The sequence below is a fragment of the Pteronotus mesoamericanus genome, unplaced genomic scaffold (genome assembly GCF_021234165.1).
Source record: "Pteronotus mesoamericanus isolate MK-2021 breed Mesoamerican mustached bat unplaced genomic scaffold, CSHL_Meso_final contig_317, whole genome shotgun sequence".
Lineage (NCBI taxonomy): Eukaryota > Metazoa > Chordata > Mammalia > Chiroptera > Mormoopidae > Pteronotus > Pteronotus mesoamericanus.
The window spans coordinates 1167294-1182173 of record NW_026555133.1 but is presented as its reverse complement, the minus strand read 5'-3'; the positions used below and the strand labels follow the sequence as shown (position 1 = coordinate 1182173).

At 54.1% G+C, this 14880-nt stretch overlaps 2 protein-coding genes and 1 pseudogene across 3 annotated transcripts; 1 reads left to right on the top strand and 2 right to left on the bottom strand.

Moving 5' to 3' along the window:
* The first annotated feature begins 488 nt into the window (after positions 1–488).
* Positions 489–5885, top strand: ACADVL (acyl-CoA dehydrogenase very long chain). The gene is made up of 20 exons (XM_054575766.1): positions 489–603; positions 696–771; positions 1052–1117; positions 1208–1280; positions 1370–1434; positions 1542–1676; positions 2106–2250; positions 2529–2658; positions 2754–2879; positions 3244–3442; positions 3701–3805; positions 4239–4325; positions 4410–4472; positions 4576–4677; positions 4753–4850; positions 4933–5005; positions 5106–5178; positions 5265–5337; positions 5428–5503; positions 5581–5885. The coding sequence occupies exons 1-20, from the start codon at positions 557–559 to the stop codon at positions 5719–5721; spliced, it is 1953 nt and encodes a 650-aa protein (XP_054431741.1). The 5' UTR covers positions 489–556; the 3' UTR covers positions 5722–5885.
* An 84-nt stretch (positions 5886–5969) lies between these two features.
* On the bottom strand, positions 5970–14768 carry DVL2 (dishevelled segment polarity protein 2). 2 transcript variants are annotated; one of them, XM_054575764.1, is made up of 15 exons: positions 14370–14768; positions 11077–11146; positions 10600–10745; positions 10361–10470; positions 10104–10239; positions 9885–9975; positions 9671–9740; positions 9430–9569; positions 9274–9350; positions 8546–8613; positions 8245–8373; positions 8000–8131; positions 7680–7859; positions 7108–7326; positions 5970–6970 (listed from the first exon to the last, which is right to left on the bottom strand). In XM_054575764.1, exons 1-15 carry the CDS (start codon positions 14561–14563, stop codon positions 6522–6524), a joined length of 2211 nt encoding a protein of 736 aa, XP_054431739.1. In that variant the 5' UTR covers positions 14564–14768; the 3' UTR covers positions 5970–6521. The 2 variants fall into 2 exon arrangements, with proteins under 2 accessions (XP_054431739.1, XP_054431740.1); XM_054575765.1 differs by having other exon boundaries at positions 10373–10470.
* LOC129072321 (40S ribosomal protein S3a-like) lies at positions 11203–12689 on the bottom strand (annotated as a pseudogene).
* Positions 14769–14880: the final 112 nt, after the last annotated feature.

Here is a 14880-nt window from a genome sequence, read left to right as displayed (position 1 = left end):
GAATATGCCTGGGACATTCATACACCAGCTTAAGTCCCCCACCCCACCATTTCCCTCCCTTTTGTAAATTTCACAAGCTATACCAAAGAACTGTCTTCCCATGCCTCTGCCTCTGGCACCTATCCTATGCTTTTCTCTTCCCACCTCTGCTTTCTAACTCCACCTGGGAAGTCTTCCTTTCAGTCTACCCTCCATCCCTCTGGCTGCAGCTACCTAAGCTTCTCCCTCTTCGATCCCGGCCTATCCCTCAACCCCTTTTGAGGGCTACACCCTAGTTCGAACAGGCGGCATGAAAGAGTTTGAGCGAGACAAGGGACGTTTGGAGATTACCCTAGGTCAACCAGAATGCCTGGCGGGGGCGGCGGGGGCGGTGGGGGCGGCGGGGGCTCTCCGAAACTACAACTCCCAGCATGCACCGGCGGCCGGAAGCTCCGCCCACCGCCCGGTGCATTGTGTAGGATGAGTCAGGGTTGAAGGGAACTCAGACTTTGGCGGACAGCTGAGCGCTAAATCGACCCTCAGAGTAGCGGCGGCCGGCGGCAGGAGTGGTTCAGAAATGCAGGCGGCAAGGATGGCTCCGAGTGTGGGGCGGCAGTTGCTGAGGTTGGGAGGGCGGAAAGTGTGTGTATACGCTATCAGGGATGGGGGCAGCGGGCTTGGGGACCGCGCCAGGACTGAACCCCAACTCCCCACAGCTCGCGAGCCTGTGCTCTCCTGGGGCAGCCCCGGCCCTACGCAGTCCAACGACCCTATGCCAGTGGGGCCGCTCAGGTAAGTGACGACGACCTTGGGAGCGTAGTCTGGGTCGGAGTGGGCGTCCGCCTGGGCTTCAGCGTCCCTGCCGCCGCCGACAGGGGTCTCCCTCTCGGTCCCTGTCACCTGCCGACAGGCCTGGCACCGAAAGTAGGGGAAAGGGCAGGCCAGGTGCCCTTTGGATGAAACTAGGGGAAAGGTCACCAGACCTTTCTTTCCCGGCACCTACCTCTTCCTGTCTGCTCTCCTTGGCATTTCGGCAGCCCCTTCCCCAGCCGCGATAACTCTCTTTCCCCAGGCGGTTCTGGACAAGTCAGATGCGGTCTCCTCTGAGGTTTCCACCCGGGAAAAACCAGCCAAGGCGGTATGTGGCCCCGAGGCCGGGCGGATCCAAGCCAGGGGCGGACTCATCTCACCCCAGCCAGCTCCCTGAAACCCCCTTCTCCTGTTGCAGGAATCTAAGTCTTTTGCTGTGGGAATATTCAAGGGTCAGCTCGCCACAGAGCAGGTGTTCCCGTACCCGTCAGGTAAGGGAAGGGGTAGTCTGAGCTGGGCGGGGCAGGGCAGGTTCTTCTCATCACCCAGCCCGACCTTTCTCTTTCTGGTGCCACCGCAGTGCTCAACGAGGAGCAGACACAGTTTCTCAAAGAGCTGGTGGGGCCTGTGTCCCGTTTCTTTGAGGTAAGGAATGACAGCCTGGGAAATAGAGCGCTTGGTCCATAATGGGGTGGTACAGATGTTAAGGACCTTTAAAGGAGCCTGGATGTGGGATCCTGTGCCTTCCCCAGGAAGTGAACGATCCTGCCAAGAATGACTCGCTGGAGCGGGTTGAGGAGACCACGTTGCAGGGCCTCAAGGAGTTGGGGGCCTTTGGTCTGCAAGTGCCCACTGAGCTGGGTGGTGTGGGCCTCTGCAACACTCAGGTGAGAGAGCCCCTCAATCATGTCCCTGTATCCCAGTCTACAGTCTACTCAGCTGGGCAGGTTCAGCTCCTCCCTCACAACTGGGGCTAAGGTCTCTGCCAAGCAACTGTCCTGCGTGCCGGTGGAATGTTGAGGCTCATGATGTGCACACACCCACTTGCAAACACACCACAGAACTACATACAGTTCCCTAGTGCCAAGGCCCTTGCCCAGGTTCCCAAATCCTAATGACTCTCTAAGGTGGGGACTACCTGACAGGGTAGGAAGCCACCAAGACCTGGGATGGACACCAGCCAGCCAGTGTCCTCCTCTGCCGTGCTCCCACTTCCTCTCTCCCAGGAAGGCCCAGGTCAGGACCTGCCCTTTTGCCCACCTTACTAAGAGCAGGTCTGCATGGCCAGTTACAGCAGATGCCCACTTCCCCTCCAGTACGCCCGCTTGGTGGAGATTGTGGGCATGCACGACCTGGGTGTGGGCATCACCCTGGGGGCCCATCAGAGCATCGGCTTCAAAGGCATCCTGCTCTTTGGCACAAAGGCCCAGAAAGAAAAATATCTCCCCAAACTGGCATCAGGTAAGGCAAGCCTAGTAGCCCGGGGATTAGTGGTGTCCTGGGCTTGGCGCAAATTGGGCTGGTACTTAGGTCACCACATAGTTGGGTATTTGGTTGAGGGGGGGATTCTGGGAAGGCACGACAGGGTGCTGGTAGGGAAGTGGGAAGAAACTGAATATTGCCTGAGGTATTAAGGGGTAGCTTGACGGTGGGGGTGGGGGGGATTGGTGTTGAGGGGCCCTCAATGCCCATGAAGACCCAGCAATGGGCCCAGTGTAAAGGAGCTCTCTGCCCAACAGGGGAGACTATAGCAGCTTTCTGTCTAACCGAGCCCTCAAGTGGGTCAGATGCAGCCTCCATCCGAACCTCAGCTGTGCCCAGCCCCTGTGGAAAATATTACACCCTCAATGGAAGCAAGATTTGGATAAGGCAATATTCCTATTTCCCCCTTCCTTTCCACTTTTGCCCCATTCTAGGCCGCACTATCCTGTCCTCCAAGCCTGACTGCCCTCATTTTTCCACAGTAATGGAGGCTTGGCAGAGATCTTCACTGTCTTTGCCAAAACACCGATTACAGATCCAGCCACGGGGGCTGTGAAGGAGAAGATCACAGCGTTTGTGGTGGAAAGGAGTTTCGGAGGTGTTACCCAGTGAGTGGATTTGGGGAGCCAGAAAGGTTAAGCCAGGGAGGAGAGCAGCACTGAGCTCTAGGGCAGGTGGCTGTTAACAGGGCACTCCAGTTGTGTGTGCAAAGGCCAAAGCAGTTGGACAGTGTTCTCTTTGGGACTAAGACGTATGGAACAGATATAAAGCTTTGGCTCCAGCAACCAGTGAGCCCAGCACATGGCAGCAGGAGGGAGCTGGGCCTCCTCAGCCTTCTGGGTAGGCAGGGAACTGGTGTCTGCACACTGGCAGTTGTAATTCCTCCCTGGTTCATAAGGAATGAAGGGGCAGGTTTCCCTGCAACCTGTTGAACACTCCTCCACTTCTCTGCCCTGCCCTGCCTTGTCACAGTGGGCCCCCTGAGAAGAAAATGGGCATTAAGGCCTCGAACACAGCAGAGGTGTACTTTGATGGAGTACGGGTGCCATCAGAGAATGTGCTGGGCGAGGTGGGGAGCGGCTTCAAGGTAGCCATGCACATTCTCAACAACGGAAGGTTTGGCATGGCTGCAGCCCTTGCAGGTACCATGAAGGGCATCATTGCTAAGGCGGTAAGTACCTGGCTTAAGTCCCTAGTTAGAAGTTTAAATCACATTTGTCCCCTCCCCCATGTGTCCCTGTTCCCTTGCAGGCACTCCCTCCACCAAAGATCCCTCCCCCACCAGCAGCTCTAGACCTGGTAACTTAGGTCTCCATCTAGCCTAGACTGAACCCTTGGCCCTGGCCAATGCCCAGTCCTCCAGGACCGACCCAGCCCCTCTCCTGCAATGAGCAGAGAACCACAGTGGGACACAGGTGCCCTCTTCCAGGTGGATCATGCTGCTAACCGTACCCAGTTTGGGGATAAAATTCACAACTTTGGGCTGATCCAGGAGAAGCTGGCCCGGATGGCTATGCTGCATTATGTGACAGAGGTGAGGGTCCTCCCAAGTTTCTCCTCTGGCCTTCTTCCCAGTTGGGTCAGACTACAACCCCCAGCAGCACCTGGGGCAGTGGGTCTCCAGCTTTACACCAATGCCCTAGGGGATGCGGGGAGGCATAGTCAGCTCAGATGCTGCAGAAGGGGCAGAGCCATGCTGTCCTGCTGAAGTGCTTTCCAGAAGTACCTGAAGTTTATTCCCCCCTCGGCCCCGCCCCCGGCCCACCTACCCTTCTTCACCCCCTTCAGGAAGTCAAATGCCTAGAAGCCCCTGGTAAACTGACTCATTTCTGTGTCCCTGATATAGAGTTAGAAGGTGAAGGAAGGGTCACAGGGAGCTGGGGCAGATCGGGTCTTGGAGATTTGGGTGGTCAGGTTGAATCTGATGCAGCCCTTTTCGTTCCCATGTCCCAACCACGCAACCTCAGTCCATGGCTTACATGGTGAGTGCCAACATGGACCAGGGATCCACGGACTTCCAGATAGAGGCCGCCATCAGCAAAATCTTTGGCTCGGTGAGGCTGCAGGCCTGCAGGGAGGGATAGCCCAGTTTGGGAGCTGGGCTCCAAAACCAATCCTATGTGGTTCTTTGTCCCTAGGAGGCAGCCTGGAAGGTGACAGACGAGTGCATCCAAGTTATGGGGGGCATGGGCTTCATGAAGGTACAGGATGATTCCCTGCCCTTGGTAGCCACAGTTGGGCTAGGAGAGTAGACAGACACATCTTGCTCAACAGGGGCGTGTGGTTTGTCCTCCCCTGTGCTAGGAGCCTGGGGTAGAGCGCGTGCTCCGAGATCTTCGCATCTTTCGGATCTTTGAGGGAACAAACGACATCCTCCGGCTCTTCGTGGCTCTGCAGGGCTGTATGGTAAGAAGAAAGAGAATTCAGGGGAGGAGGTAGGGAGGACAGGGAATCCTGACTATTGGACCCTCCTCCCCACAGGACAAAGGAAAGGAACTCTCTGGGCTTGGGAAAGCTCTAAAGAATCCTTTTGGGAATGCTGGCCTCCTGCTAGGAGAGGCAGGCAAACAGCTGAGGCGGTAAGGTTAGGGGCAGCGGCCAGGCTGGGCCAGGCCAGACCAGGCAGGGCCATTACCCACTCGCTTTCCCCTTTCCTCGAAGGCGGACAGGGCTGGGCAGCGGCCTCAGTCTCAGTGGAATCATCCATCCGGAGTTGAGTCGGAGCGGTGAACTGGTAAGGAGCCAAGACTTGGAGGGGTGGGGGACAGCCTGCATGAGGAGCTAACGGGGCTCTGTCCCCCTCTGAGCGCTGGACACCTTCCTCATCTCTTCAGGCAGTGCAGGCTCTGGAGCGGTTTGCCACCATGGTGGAGGCCAAGCTGATAAAACACAAGAAGGAGATTGTCAGTGAGTGCGCCCTACCCCATTCCCACTGCCCTCCTCCTCATCTCCCTCCAACTAACACCCCTCCCCCCATCCCATCTACCTGACAGATGAACAGTTTGTGCTGCAGCGTCTGGCAGACAGTGCCATTGACCTCTATGCCATGGCGGTAGTTCTTTCCAGGTGAGAGGCAGTGTGGGAGGCCCGAGCTCCAAGGGGTCTTGGGCCAGGGTCGCAGCCCTGACTTTATCATCTCCTCCTACTTCCCACCAGAGCCTCAAGATCCCTGAGCGAGGGCCAACCCACAGCTCAGCATGAGAAAATGCTCTGTGACAGCTGGTGCATTGAGGTGAGATTCGGGGTTGCCAAGCGGGGGGGTGGGGGGGTTCAAGGCACAGTCCCGAACCCCTCCCTCCCTCTCCCCAGGCTGCAGCCCGGGTCCGGGAAAACATGTCTGCTCTGCAGTCTGACCCCCAGCAGCAGGAGCTCTTCCGTAACTTCAAAAGTATCTCCAAGGCCTTGGTGGAGCGGGGTGGTGTGGTCACTGGCAATCCACTTGGCTTCTGAACACTCAAAGCCTGGGCCTGGCCAGGAACGTGCCTTCTCTCAAGCCAAAGCCCAGGCCCCTTTTCTGCGGGCCCTGGCTCTGCCTTGAAGGGCCCTCACCTCTGTACTGTACCTGCTCTCAGAGGGAGCACTCATGCCTTACAAATAAAGTCTTTACCAAGTCATGCTTTGCTGCTGTGTCTGAGTCCCTTCCCTCGCTGCCTGCCTCCCTCCCAAAGAAAGGAGCCAAAGGCGTAGGGAATTTGCCCCTATTGCTTTATTTAGTGTTTTATACAGTATCTAAAATAAATAGAGTAACAAAAGCAGCTACATGGCCCCAAATACCAAATACCCCAGCTTCCTTTGACTCTTGTCAAGGGTGACCACCTCCCCCCCTCCTCCCAGGGCAGCAGGACAGAGCTAACTGGGTGAATGGAATAGGAGGTCACATTTTGGGGTTAAAAGAAGGGGCCTGGGAGACAAGGATTCTTCATATAAAAGAGGAAATGCCTACTAAAAAAATAGTCTAAAAAATGTAGAAAAGTCTATTTTAACCTTCAAAAAGGCTTACAAAATAACAATAAAGCTAAAAATAACCAAAGGTCCCCTGTACACCCCTGAGGGAAGGGGCAGGAGCCAGGCACTGTTGGTAAGTCACAGTGGTAACCTCATAGCAGGCAGCCAGCAGCCCACAGGCTGAGCCCAGGCACCGCGGGAGGAGTACTGGGCACGATTGACAAGATATCCAATCACAGGACAGGAGCACCAGGCACTGACGGGACACACCAAGGGTGGAGATCCAAGATGGCCCACTGTTGGCTCTACATGACATCCACAAAGAATTCACTGGGGTTGCCCATGGCCATGTGGAAGCTCTGGCGGCTGGCTGTCAGCTCTGGGGGAACTGAGCCTAGGTCTCTGACCGGAGGGGCCCCCGGGGGCTGCACTGCTGGAGGAGCAGGTGGGGGAGGTGGAGGCATCATGACTACCATCATGGGGTTATAGGGGAGGGCCATACCAGGGGGTGGTCCATAGGGGTGGAGCCCTGGGTGGGCGCGGAGATTAGGAGCACCCCCTGATGAGCTCCTGGAAGGGAGAGGGCCCCCATCACTAGCCCCACCAGGTTCCCCACCCCTCCGAAGACTGCCCCCCCGGCTGGAGGGCTCAGACTCACTGCCGCTGCCAGACTTGGACTCGGGGGCCCGTTCCTCGGGCCTCCCTGTGCGCCCTGCCCCCCCATCGCTGCGTGTGGACCCACTGCTCCGGCTCCCTGTTTGGGGAGAGGGAAGAGGGGCAACTGAGCCCTAGCTCAGGGTCCCTCAGCCTCCCTAGCCCCTTGCTCCTGCTTCTCCCTGGTTTGCCCTTGCCCCCCACCCACAACGGTACTGGTATCTGGCCGTTACTTACCTTCACTGTGCTGGCTGCTGGCGCTGCCTCCACCATAGGTGTAGGATGAGAGCTCATGGTAGGGTGGGGGCTGGGGGCTGTATGGGTGTGGAGCAGGATACTGGTAGGGAAAAGTGGGCAGTAGGGGCCAGGGGGTGGCCCCAGGCAGAGGAGCTAAGGTGTCCTGGTCCGAAGCCCCGCTGGAGCCATCATTATCATTCAGAGACAGGTTGACTAGGTCTGGAAAGGAGTGAAGAGACTAAGAATCACTGCTTCAGGGGGCCAGGACACCGAGACATTGAATGTAGAGGAACTGGGAATCTTTTCCCCAGAACCATCCACGGTGGGGGTTAAAACGAGGGCCTCTAACAGGAAACTCCGCACCTGCCACTGTTATCAGGGCAGGAAATCAGCCAGGGCCACCACAAGTCCCATATGCTTTTATGAGACTCAGAAAAAGGCACTCCTGGCCCCTGAAGACACAGCTCTGTGCCTGGTACATGACTTGTCCGGCACGACACATACTGCTCCATGGTCTATGGTAGCTCTGGCTGGTTTCTGGGCAAGGTCTGGGGTTAGAGAGGGGCACTCACAACTCTCACAGCCACCACTGAGGTCTCCAAAGACATAGTAGCACTGCTCCGAGAAGGTGATCTTGTTTACAGTGTGCCGGATAAGGCCCGCCTTGAGCAGTCCGCTGGCATACTTTCGGGCCTCCCGCCGCTCAGGAAAGCCCTCCACGTGATGGTAGAGCCAGTCAACCACGTCGGAACCTGGAACACCCAGAGCAGAGAAAGGCCTCAGGTTCTCCTCCTCGACTTCTCTTTCACCCCTGGCCTGGGCCATTCCCAGCTTTGGCCTCCTCCTCGTCCTGCTCCCCTTCCCATGCCACCTGCCCGGGGCCCCTCCATACCAAGAAAGGCATTTGGGATGGTGATCTTGAGCCACATGCGGTCCCGGACTTCCAGTCCAGACTCTGGAGAGGCCATGGCCTTGGTCACAGATGCCATGTCTGTGTGGATGGAGAGACCCCGGCCCTCACAGCCTGACAAGAGAAGCAGGGAATCAGAGGCAGAGCCCACCACTCCCAAGGAGCGATGGGGTCACAACACTGCTGAGGAGCCCTCTGGGGAGAGGGGATGAGGCCTGGGAGCTCACCATCAGGCAGTGAGGACCCAGACGTAATGGTGCTCATGGACGAGGAGCCCGGATAGGCTGGGAAGGTGCCGGTCAGTGCCGCTGAGTGTGACACCCAGGCAGCGGGGTCAATTGGCTGTATAGGCTCATCTAGAACAGAGAAAGCCACCAAGATGATCACTTCCTAGTCGCAGAGAGCCACCCCTGTCCCTGCTTGACTCAGATTTGACCTTCCTCCACCCCTTCCCAAGAGATTTGGGCCCGGGCCCCGGCCCCAGCCCTCCCATCCTCTCAGCTGCAGGCCCTTCTGAGCATCACTCACTTCGGGGGAGAGTGAAATAGGCCTGGGGCGAGGGGTCCCAGCACTTGGCCACAGTCAGCACGATGGGGCTGTGGGGAAGAGGCAAAGGCCAGTCAAGCAGGGTGTGGGGAGAGGCCCCAGGAGGTGGAGGCCTAGAATGAGAACGGGCTGAGGGACAGAAAGAGGGAGAGAAGAAAAGAGCACAGACATGGCTGGGCCCAAGAAGGTGAGGGTGGAAGGCTCCATCCACGATATGGATGACTCACCAACATGCATAACTCTTAAAAACATACTGAGTCAGACAAGAGAGTACACAATGTACAATTCCATTCAGAGAAAGCCCCCAAAAAGGTAAAACTAAACCACGTTCTTCAAGGATACACGCATGAGTGGTAAAACTACCAAGTGAAGACTCTGGCACAGTGATGACCAAAATGTCAGGAGAGTGGTTACCCCTGGGGCAGTGAGGAGGGTGGGGGCCAGAAGGGACACTGAGGGTAACTTCTACGGTATCAGCGATCTTCTAATGCATGATCTAAGCAATGGCAACGAGGGCATTCATTCACTCTAGAATTACTCATTACGTTACACATTCTTTTTGTTTCATGTACTTCTTTTTTTTTTCTTTTTCTTTTTTTGTTTCATGTACTTTTTAAATGACTGTTGTTGCACTACTTTTTAAAATTACGAAACAAAAAAGTGAAAGACGAAGAAAAGACTGAGGACGTGAGACCAGCTCAGAGGCTCACCCTGGCTTATGCACAATGTCTCTCAGCACCCGCACCGCATCATCATTGCTCATGTTCTCAAAGTTCATGTCATTCACCTGGAAGTGAGGGAAGGTGGGTCAGAGGCAGGGTGGGAGAGGCTGAGCGCCCCTGCCCAAGTGCCCTGCCCCAGCACACCTGCAAAAGCATGTCCCCTGGCTCGATGCGCCCGTCAGCTGCCACGGCCCCACCCTTCATAATGGAGCCGATGTAGATGCCCCCGTCTCCCCGCTCATTGCTTTGGCCCACAATGGAGATGCCCAGGAAGTTGTACTTCTCTGTGGAAGAAGTCCATGTGACGATGGGAAACCTAAGCCACATGACCCCAAGCCCTGGAGACCAGGCCCCCTAACCCCCCAGTACCCAGCTCCCTCCATACCCATGTTGAGTGTGACTGTGATGATGTTGAGAGACATGGTGGAATCCGTAACGCTGCTGAAGGATGAAGTCTGTGGTGGGAAAAGGGGAAGGAACTACACTGCCTCCAACAACACAGGGACAGGTATGGGACTGTCTGTGCTCTTGTACCCACTAAACCAAGGCTCAGTCACCCAACATCCCCAAGATCCCGTTGTCCCATGAGACCCTCTCACCCTCTCCAGGCGAGGTGGCCGCTGTTTCCTCCGCCGTCGGTGGCGCTTGAGGAGGCGAGAGGCACTACTCTGCTCTGTGGAGCTGCTGAACCTGTCAGGAGGTTGGGAAGGGAGCACTTGTAGGCAGAGGTTGTCAGGGGCCAAGAGAAAATTAGAGGCCTGGCTGAAGGAGGGAAGAGAAGGGGCTGATGCCCGGGGGAGAGATCTGTGGAGCCATACCTGCTCATGGTGTCGTCCTCATCAGAGTCCCCCAGGCTGGTGCTCTCTAGCTCACTCGTCATGAGGGTTGAGGAACTCTCGTACCCAGCCAGGTGACGCTCCAGTCTCGAGGGGCCGCTGGGCCTGTGGCCACCAGCTGAGTGTAAATAGCAACTTCAGGAACCAGGACTCAGGCTCCTTACCCTCATCGAGTCTTGGGTCTGATCTAACCCCTTCCCAATTCCAGCCTACCCAGCCTCAGGGCCCAACCCCCTCACCGCCATGCTCACTGCTGTCTCTCCTGCGAGGCCGCTCCCGCCTCAGAGACACTACTGACTCTGTTTCAGTCTCAGGCTCCAGATTTTCCCGGCTGCTGGACACGTTAGGGCTAGATGGGCAGAGATCGTGCCAACCCAAGTCAGTGGGACAGGGCTCCAAATCCTTGGCTTCCCCTCCCAAGCAGCTTGGAGTCTCTCCTCACCGCCCACCCCTGGACTCAAGAATCCCAAGGACTCACTGGAAGGATGGAGGCCTGGAGTCCCCAATGCCACTGGTCCTCTCCGGTGGCAAAGGGGGTAATGGTGGAGTTGGAGGTGCCAATTCTGCCCGAGGCTCCTGGGCTGGGGGAGCTACCTCAGGTTGCGGGTTATCTGATGACACAAGCTGGAAGGGTTCAAGTGATTAAAAAAACCAAAAATACAAAAACACTCTACCAAGAAGCGAGGCATATGAAATGGAAAAAAGGGAAAGGACTAGAAGAGGAGGAGACAGGATCTAAGAGCCTGAAGAAAAGCATTTAAAAAAGCAGTAGCAAGCATTAGAGGCTCCAGAAGGAGAAGGCTGAGGGGCTCCAACTGGCTGTCCAAACAGGTAGGGGAGCGGAGCGCCAGGACTTCAAACAACTAGTCAGGGGTTGGGTTCCAAGGCCAGACTAAGGCTTGGAGGAGCCTGGGAATCCAGGAGGGACTGGGCCCTCACAGCCAGGGACCCTTACCCAAGAGACTACCCTTCCGTTGAAGCAGGGAAGGCGGGCATTGTCATCTGAAATTTCTTCTTTCACCACCCTGCAGATAGACAGGATGGAAGTCAGGGAGACTGGCCAGCTCCTCCCACTCCTATCCCAAAGGTTTCTCCCAATCTCCCTTTTTTTCCTTTTCTTCTTTCTTTCCTTTTTTAATCATAAAAAGGATTTTGATTTGTCGCCATTAAAAGTCTGAATCTTAAACAGATTTTTGGGCTGGGGGCTCATAACCAACAGCTCACTTAACTCCAGCACCTATCTCATCCCCAGTAGCTTTTTCAGAACTGCATCTTCACCATGAAGTTTCCCAATTCAAACTTGAACTCCTTCAGCATTTTGAATTTTCTAACAAAGATATCATGGAGGAGATAAATAGATTGGCAAGCCTTTTCTGTGCTTCTTCCAGTGCTATCTGGAATCAATTTATTGACTTCTTTCAAGTCATTTGTCTGCATCTCTCAGGTTATGATTTCCATCATCTTTCCGGATCTGGCAAACCTGTCGATGCTGAGTATAAGAGGTCTTCCAAATCTGATAGTAGCGTTTTTTAGTAAAACCAACACAGAACAGACGAAGCAAATAACCATAGGTAGTCTTGACAGCAACATGAGCTTCAGTCGTGGTCTGCCACTTTTTGACCATGAAGCACATTTTGCAACGGGTAAGATCCATGCCATAGAAATCAGTCAGGCGGTTTTTACCCCAAACCTCTTGAGTAATGAGTCTGAATTTCCTAGATGCAACTTCATCATTCTGCAGATCAACTAGGCTCACTTCAAAAACAAGACCCTTGAGACCATTATATGAGGCTTTGGTTTCTTGAGTTCTTCTAACTAGACTTTTTCCAGTATTTCTTATATTGAACACAACTGGAGCTTTCATGTCATACCAATCTGTTTTAGGAAACGGATCAACCACTTTCTTTTTGGCTTCCTTTGTGCTGCCTTTCATAAGGTGCTTGATCTTGCTGACCACCAGGGCGTTGCTCAGAGTGCCAAAAGGGCTCTCCCAATCTTCATCTAGCTCAAGGATGTTGACTTTCTCCCACCCTGCCCAAGTCCTCTTCTCTCACATTAAAACACTTCATTCTTAGACCTAAGATATCTCCAAACTCAGTTCCCTTTCCTTACCCCTCCTCTTTTCTCCTCCTTCTCCTCCCAGCTCATCATCAGGGGCTCAAAGCTGCTCCAAAGATCTCCTTGAGTCTGACTGAAACCTCTTGGCCAAATTTCAAAAGGCATTCCCTAAAGTTATCCCAGTTGCCTCAAATATATATTTAGCCTTGGGAGCCTTGCTGGCAGCCTCCCCCCGACCTCCACGCTATTTCTCACGCATGTTCCCAAAAAATGTCTTTGGTCCTCATCTAAGACTACTCTTACGGTTTCCTTAGTTTCCCGTTTACTTCTAGAGAGCTATCCAAATGCACTGTCTTTCCCTAGGTAAAAATACCCATTAGACCAAAGAATGGTACTTCTTCACTAGGCTGAGAGTTCCCAAGGGGAGGTGAGGCTCAGCTTCCCATTCCTCTTTGCCTCACCTGGCACAAAACTGCACTGTGCAATCTGCTCCGCCTGAAAGACTCCAATGCCCAGCACTGGGGGTCACCTCTCCCATGAGTTCCCTGCAAAGGACTGGACTTACCCCTTCTTCTCAACCATCATATGAAATCATTAATGTTCAACACCATGTCCTGGCCACACAGCAAAGGACCTAATACTTCAAAAACATCCATGAATACTTTTTAACTAAAGGAATACACATGAACTATGAGATTCTCTGCCCTAATAGAACCAATCTTTCCCTCCCTCCCTCCCTCTCCCTCTCCCTCTCTCACACACATACCCTCCAAATTAGGCCATCCTGTCTGATTAACCCGTTAGCCTAATATGGCTCTAGAAGCCTGGATATATGCCAACTTAATCCCATTTACTTTCAATGTCACAAACACAGCCCAGTAACTACCAATCTGTCTCAGCATAATGTAGTATTCTTTACAGCATAATACCAATCTGTTTCAGCATAGCCTAGCCTGCCAAATTATTCCTGTATTATCATAACCTAGTTTATGGACTAGTCAGACTCAATACTGCCAATTACCACTGACCAAGACTTTAACCATGTGCCATGAACCGCACCTATACTAAGCATTTTACTTTATCTTTCGTTCACAGATGAGACCAAGGCAAAAAAGTTTTTAAAATTGCTCAATTACACTGCTGACAAATAGAAGCTTGATTTAAATCCAACGTAACTCCCAGGGCAGTACCACTTCCCCAATGGCCAACAGTCTTTCTAGATAGAGCCCAGTCAACTCGGCTCTCCTAGAATCCAGGCTATTCCAGCCTAACTCAGCCTGCCTTCAAGAGATGAGGTTGAGGACCCAGAAGGGTTCAGTACCAAAAATTAGCAACACAGAAGGGCTTACTCTGCATTATTTAAAGTCCCAGTTTAGCCCAGAATGTCTCAAAGTATCCCAGGATAGCCCAATCTATTCTAATACAGCCTAGAATGTCCACACATGCAGCTGTCTGCACCAATATAAATTACAATATCCCCACACAGCTGTCTGTATTAGCTGAGACACTTAAAAGCCCTGTCTGCCCAGTACTGAGCGTTCCAATAAAAACTAGGCCCCAACACAAACTAAGATCAACCAATTCAACCCAGTAGAGACCAGAATGGCCCGAGCTTCTCCAGAATAGCCCAATCTACCCTAGGACAGTCTAGAACACCCCAACAGAGCACCGTCTGCATTAGTAGATTACCATGTCCCAAAATAATTCTGGCTGCTCTAGTATAGGACAGAATGTCTCAAGTGGCCCAGTATAGCCCAATCTACATCAGGAGATTCCACAGTGTCACACAATAATCCTGTGTGCTACAGGGCTGCTCAGAATTAACTAAAATAGTAGAGAATAGATTAATCTACCTCCGCACAGACCAGAATGTCCCCAAATAAGCCAGTGTGCTCCACTCTATTCCAGTATAGCCTGATCTTCTCTAATCTGGTTTACGGTTTAGTATAGCCCAGTCCTCCTCCTGCAGCTCCGTGCACCTCAATGTGTCCAAGCATAACCTTGTCCGCCCTGGGATATCCCAATCTACCCCAACATAATACAATTTGCTATAAACAAAAAGAACCCACAATCTGCTCCGGATGGCTCAGAAAAATCCCAGTATGGCCCAGACTAAACCTGTGCCCCTCAATATTGCTCAATCAATTCCAGCACAGCCCCCATCTGTCTCAGTCTAGGCCTCGCGCTCACCCGAAATCCTGATCCATAGACTTGAAAAAGTACTTAGCGCCCGCGGGCCGCTGCAGGACACTCTTGAAATCGCCGAGAGTGATGCGCTCGGCAGGGACAGGGATCTTCACCAGGTAGGGAGTTTCTTCTTCATCCAGGTGGTAAATCACCTTCGTCTCCCCGACACTACCGCCCCCCGCGCCACCGCCCGCCATGGTCTCGCCCGCGCGCTCTCCGGCTCCACCGCCCACCCAACTGGGCTAATCGCCCCTACCGCGCCTGCGCACTCCGGCAAACTGACGGGTGAGCACGGACTGGACTAACCCCGAGCAAGAGAAATCTAAGAGAGGAAGGCCGCGAGGCTGCGGGGGTGAGGGGCCGTGGGGCGCGACCCAGAGCCGCAACCGGGCCGCCACCACCTCGAACACCCTTCAGCGCCCCGCCCACCTCTCTCCACGTCACGTGACCCAGACGGAGGCCCGCCCACATCACGTGATCCGCAACCCTCCCACCCGCATTCCCACCACGTGAT